Below are 7070 nucleotides of genomic sequence, written 5' to 3'. Positions count from 1 at the left end.
TGGTTATTTCAGATTTTGCAAAACGACGTATCTGTTTCACCAAAACCGCTGTCATTAAATTTAAGCAATAAGACCAGATGACGTATTTTCCTAAAATTACTATAAACGTGTTTGAAAATTCTTCCTGCCATAATTGAACGTACATTTCATCTAGATATACACTTATGATCTTGTTGAGTATGATAATAAAACTCTTATGGCTGATTGACACAGTCTGATTTCTTTTCAATATACAACATTCAACGTAGAAAGAACTACATGTACAACCATGTTACCTCTCTTCAATATAACTAGAAATAAGGTTAATCCATATTTTAATGGGTCCGCAACAGATCCTATCGTATAAGGAACTGGTTTCTCATTAGATTGACACATGTGACATGCAATATATTGGCACATAACGTTAGCTCATGGGTAAAATTTAAATAATATGTTATTTAATGTATTATTACACTCAATACGCATCATACATATTTATACTGAGAGGCCAACGTCCTATGAGAGAAATAATTAAATATAAAACATATTTATAATGCATTAATTGCAAATTACAACCCGTATATAACAAATTTAAATAATCTATCGTCTGCTATCAGTAACCGACTAAATACATTTCGCTTACTTTGTTTCTTATTTGTAGTTCACAAAAATGCCATTAACTATGACCCCAAATTGTCGTCTGCCTGTTAAATATCCTTATGTTCCTGTGTAACGCACTTTGGTGTTAAACTTTGACATCAAATTGCGTTTGACCACAAAGTGAGATGTTGCAGTGCTGAGTTGTTTTCTAGCTAAAGACTTAAACCTTTTTGATTTTATCAAATTTTCTATTAAGTCTTTTAATCTTTCTGTATGTCCTCATTATGATATTTCGCATCCTGTTTCAAGTATATCTGCTAATGTCGGAGCTAATGTGGGCAAATATATAAAAGATGGGACATAGACGGTCGCTTGCATTGATCATTGCCATTCACGTAAATCGAGTTGAGTCGAGGGGTTAGAGTCGATGACTTCTAATCCAGTTACCTCTCTGGCATGGGTTCGATCCCTGGGAGATGCTTTGGTAGTTTAGCGCGGAGGAAGGTAGTCTACTACTGGTGTAACTCTCCAGGAACGATGGTTAGGAAACTACCCGCCTATATGACTGAAATACTGCTGGGAAAAGGCGTAAAATCAAACAAACAAACAAACAAACAAAAAATCGAGTTGACCTTCAAGGAGATGACCAGGAAAGACTTGGAGCTAATGACGCGACATTTCTGACGTCAGCAAGTTGAACTTTATGGTTCCGAACGCAAGACAATATCAGTTGTTTCTTGTAACAAGTTTTACTTCATATCTTGTAAAAAAAATAGAAATGACATGACAAGTCTTCAATTGCACTCATAAAGTAATCTGACATAATAATATTCAACCATACCTACTTCTAGCAAAAAAATCAGCGAAATTATATGAAAACTGCAGACTCGGTTTAATTGAGTCTGTTCATGAGGGAAAATGAAAAGATGCAACATCCCTCACGACCCCCCCCCCCCCTTCACACCGGCTTGGGCGGTACTCAAATTTCAACACTTAAAAGTGCTGGAATCAATGATCTCGAAGGACCACGCTCATGTTTTAAATATATATGATTCATCAGATTGTATGACTGATAAGGTTTTATAATATGTCGCTATGGGAGACTCGTCACACATTATATTTAATGAGTATAGTCCCGCTAAAGTCGTTTACAAGTAGATGAATTTAATTCAAATTAACCATAAAACATTTGTATATTGAGAAGTTTTCAATTTTGTCTTAAGGAATAATTATCAGAAAAAAAGGTGAAGTATAAATTCATTGTCACTTATGCTATTTTGTCTTGAGAATATCAGGGTTGAAAAAAATACCAATCGTCATATCGTTTGTTCAAATTAAATTATGATTAAAGTAATTGTTGCGTTGCATACATAAGTTATGTAAATGAATAATGAACACAGTTTTACAATATATTTTATTTATAATGTGAATTGAACATGACAATGATTTATGTATGTTATCTGACAATATACATGCAAACTGGACTGGGTGGTAATGATTAATAACAGATCTGCATGTAATTTTAAACGCGTGCATGTATATGAATTATAAGTTGTCATTATTACAGGTTGTCATTATATATAGTAGTCTAAAAGCCCAGTCGAGAGAGTTCGAATTTGGTAGTTGACCAGAGCAGTTATATACGTTATAGTATTAAAATGTGAAAGTCAGTTTTGCGTTTCTTAATCATCCACTATACAACATAATCTTAACATATTTAATATGTGTGTTTTTGTTGTATGCATACCGTCGAATATTTTAATTATGTTTTTCAAATGACGGAGAAAAAGCATGTGCATGTTCAGCTTTTAAATTATAAATGACAGTAATATAAAAATGTGCAAATTAGACAACAGTGTATTAACTTTGTAAGATATTGATCTAGTTTATTATGAATATTGATATTATACCAACATATTAAAATGCATACAATCAGAAATTCAATACTACAGTATCATGGTGCAATAACAACAATATTTACAAAATACAGGTACAATATCATGAATATGTTGAATTAGAAGATCGTCATATTAACATAAATCATATTTTACTCACAAAAAATAAAATAAAAACAAATATTGTTGGTAGGGTTTTTAATATTATGATTATGATTAATATATTTATTCTCATACATGCTTGCAATATAAACAACCCATAAACTACATATTGAATCCGACAGCCCGCATAGCTCAATCGGTTAGAGCGCGAGACTTGTAATCTCGACATTGTGGGTTCGATTCCCGGGCTGGCCAACTAAAATTACTAATCAGTCTTTCGGATGAGACTTTAAATCGAGGTCCCGTGTATGGGTGCTTAAACACTTGGCACGATAAAGAACCAGGAGAAGCTTCTGGAATTGGGGCATCTTTCTGTATCTGTAATTGCACTATCCTCCGAAAAATAAAATGACTAATACTCTTCTGGAGGGCTCGCCCATATGGGCAACCGGTGGCGAGTATAAATAAACGCAAATACACACAATATTGAATCCGGAAGTGAAGTCGGAGAAAATGCGCATTATGTACGTCCGGGATATAGAAGATGAATTTCATTTTATAATAATATTGTATGTCCAGTTTATAGCGATACATTTCAAGATACTTTACTGTAAATCCTAGTGTTTACAAATTCATACAATTTTTTAACGCAGATAGAAAATTTTCTTATTAGACAAATAGCAATATTGTGTATTAAAGCGTTTAAAAGACAAGACAATTTGGTAGATTAGCATATAAATATGATATTATTAATGTAGTTTTTTTTTACATTCTTAATCAATTATTGATTTGTTTAACTTAATAATAAATTATTGCGCTGTCTTCATTTGTTAGGCGTCTCAAACGTTCTAAATCTGTTACGAAACCATAATAAATTACACGTGTGTCCTTTCTGCAGAAGCACAAAAAATTCATTCATTCCGTAGGCATATTGTGCCTTAAAATGTACCTTCAACGTTGAACTTCTCTTTTTTCTTCGATTTCAAAATTAAAGATATTTAATTACGTGAACATTTTATTCAGCTGAAATTATAGTTAAACGCTTAATGGGATCAGAACTACTTACATTAGTGGGAATGGAACAACACTATAAACAAGCTTTCGATACCAATGGACTATCATCACTGCAGACAAATTTTCTCTAAAAAACACTATATAAGACAAACTGTCATTTAATTAGTTAACACTGCAAAACACTATCACTATAAATCACATGACACGAACTGTAACTATCAAAAGAACTAACACTATATTCAAATGATATCATTTTGTACATGTACGTTATTTATATACTTTAAGTGGGTGATTATATGAAGTTTAATAAACTCTTTCAGTCAATAGGTTAGATAATGTACTTTCTACAGTTCACGAGCTTCTACTTGGTAGACCATAACACGCTCTCATCATAAGATCGAAGTAACTGTCATCATCCACTGTTGAACTGACCCCGGCGTAATAGTTCATGAATTCTTCACGTGTCACCTTCCCATCCGGATTACCAGGTGTATCGATACTGTCCAAGAAGTTCCGAAGAACTTGCTCTTCTGTCCATTCACCGGAAATAAACTTCGGATGTCGCTTGGCGTTGACTGAGTAGACAACTGAAAAATACAAAGCACTTATGTGGAACCAAGCAACTAAGTAAACACACGTGACCTTTAACAAAGCACACAGCTTCTTGGTAAACCAATCAGTAAATCAACAATTCTACAGTGTTTACAATAAATGTAATATAAATATAATACAAAGTATAATCAATGCGTTTGACCTAATAAGTTAACAGTTAACATCCTGGAATCGGAAATGACGAGCTGTTGCCATCAGTATAGAACCAAATGAGCCAGCATATCCTTGCAATTTCACAGGGCTCTGTGATGTTGATAGGCTGATAGCTCATATTCAGTATTTTATCATTGAAATCCCTTTAACTTTGAACGGAATGCTTCAAATTAAAAGTTGGGCAATTTCATTACACAAATTCAACACGTTATGATTCATATTTTCTGTATTTTAGTAAACTCATAGCTGGTCTACAGCTTGATTCATATAGTCATAAAGTATATATGATATATTCTCATCACATATTACTATGTAAGAAACGTACTTTTCAAAATAAATATGTATTCTCTTATTTTCATGTATCTTTAAAGATGAAAGTTGATATTAAGATAACATTGGATATCTTTCTAGTTTTCATTAATTACACAATGATTTATGATTGGCATATTTCTATCAATTATATTTCTACTGTTGATACCAGTGTAGTTTGTGTAAGTAGCATTTTGTATGACTATCACCACATCTGCGTTTTACATGCAATTGTCATTATAATGCTAATTTCTTTCCATGTAAAATATGAAGTATTTATGTTCAGCTCTTCATGTACATTAAAGAGAATAAAATATCTTTTCATCTTTCTTTATAAGAGCAGAAAAGAAAAAAGTTAATGATCACTTCTTCAAAGGCCAATATGTTGACCAATAATTGAAAAGCAAATGCATGTACGTTGGTCACATTTTAATGTTTAACTTATTGACCAAAAAAATCGATTAAGATTTGAAATTCACATTTACAAATATTTCATATTTACTTTGCCGTGTTTGAAATACGGAATCATTGTTTATTGTGTAAAAGATCGTTCGCCACTGGAAGGAAAACATTGAATAGAGGCACTATCATTATAACAATAAGTTCGTTACATTCAATGACGTAGTCTGATATCTTACAGTGATAGAAGGTAAAATCTTACTTAAGAATATGCTGCTTTTATTCTTTTTTTATATATTTTATACTGACGTCATTCAGGGAACAATACAAGTATGTCAAAAGTTATCAGAAATATGATGTCATAAAAAGTTTAAGATTGACCTTCATGTCATCTTTATCTTATTTAAATTATCAACCCTCTAAAGAACAATTAAAAATATCAACTCCCTAAAGAACAATAAAATCCTTAAGTTACGTTTTTCATTTAGTGTAAGTAATATTACATTATGGTTTTATATTTTACTTAACCATTTCCAGAACTTTTGGGCAAAAAAAAAATGTGCAAAAAATAATTGGTTTATATGAATAACTGAATCAAAATAATTTTATTCAAAATTACAGATAAGGTATGCAAAATATTGACACTTTAGTTTATAATGAAATTGATAAAATATTTTCTATTTGTCATTCATAATTGCGCTTGCACAAGAATGGCATCTACATTTTATTGGATACAAAATTATTTTTTTGTATATTGTTGGCTTTTATTGCTTTGTACTGAATAAATGTTATTGTTATATTATCAATTAGACAGTAGTTATTAATGTTTCTCTCACAAGTATGTTCATTACAAAATGTCTGATGCCAATTAATGCCCTAATTGAGAGAATATCTTACTTTTGAGATCTTCAATACTTAATATTCCATCTTTGTTTGCATCTAAAGAATCAAATGCTTCGTTAGTTACTTCTATTCTTCTAAGTGCCATGGGTGGACGTAACTTAGCTACCAGCTCCAAAAAGTCGATTTCACTGTTTTTGTCTTTGTCAAAATGATTAAACAAAATCCATAGATCATCATTAATGATGTCAATACCAAATTCTTTCAGTCCAGTATCAAGTTCTTCGAACGACAATCGTTTATCAAAATTAGTGTCCATTCTCCTAAACATAACTGACAAGCACTTTATTCCGCTTACATTACTCAATAAACATTTGTTTCGTATCAACTGTAGTAAGTTTTCAACTTTCTTGTCAACCATGATTCGAGCTCTACAACTATTCTACACTAAAATACCTTTTTCATATTTTCCATTCCTTACTCTAGTAAATCCTAAATAAAATAAATACGTGATTTTTATGATATTAATATTCTATTATTTTAAGATAGTAACTTCAATGTTATGTTTTTCTTATTGTGCGTTAAATTCCAAAAACGATGTGTTACATTTGCTTTGGTTTTCATCTCACTTTTCTTCCTTCCGGCTAGTGTTTAGAATAATTTTGTAATGAAGAATATTCGATACGAATTCGATACCTTACTGTTAGTAAAGTTGACCTTTACATGTTCATTGATTCTTACGACACCATTATTGGTCTCGTGACCAAAACTCGTTTGTAACTAGGATTCGCGTGTACATTAGTAAGATCTATAATACTATTATGAAAGTGTTTCTCCAATGTTCAGGAAGTTCTTCATACAGATAAAGATCTGTATTGGATATTTCATATATACATTCATAATAAAGAAATAAAAAAAACTACAGGTTTTGTTAATTTAAGACTGTTGCAATAAATACATTACAAAGTTTGTATGAATGTCAATTTAGAAATATGGAATATGATAAATATTATCTAAAGGCTCATTCTGTCCCAGAAATGCTTTTATTTTTATTTCTTAGAAAGCTTTTTATTTTTGGTGTACTTCATAGGAGCCAAAAGTGATACATAAGTAATTTACCTGAACCATCTTTTCCTTCTGTTACTTTTTGGCAATTAGCACAATCAA

At 31.3% G+C, this 7070-nt stretch overlaps 1 protein-coding gene across 1 annotated transcript; it reads right to left on the bottom strand.

The window, feature by feature from the left end:
- Positions 1 to 3056: 3056 nt before the first annotated feature.
- LOC132713841 (calcyphosin-like protein) lies at positions 3057 to 6677 on the bottom strand. Its single transcript, XM_060696521.1, has 2 exons — positions 5961 to 6677; positions 3057 to 4177 (listed from the first exon to the last, which is right to left on the bottom strand). Exons 1-2 carry the CDS (start codon positions 6322 to 6324, stop codon positions 3942 to 3944), a joined length of 600 nt encoding a protein of 199 aa, XP_060552504.1. The 5' UTR covers positions 6325 to 6677; the 3' UTR covers positions 3057 to 3941.
- Positions 6678 to 7070: the final 393 nt, after the last annotated feature.

Source organism: Ruditapes philippinarum, unplaced genomic scaffold (genome assembly GCF_026571515.1).
Source record: "Ruditapes philippinarum isolate M1 unplaced genomic scaffold, ASM2657151v2 ctg587_1_1_1_1, whole genome shotgun sequence".
NCBI lineage: Eukaryota > Metazoa > Mollusca > Bivalvia > Venerida > Veneridae > Ruditapes > Ruditapes philippinarum.
The sequence above is the reverse complement of the archived record's forward strand: the minus strand, read 5'-3'. Positions and strand labels throughout refer to the sequence as shown.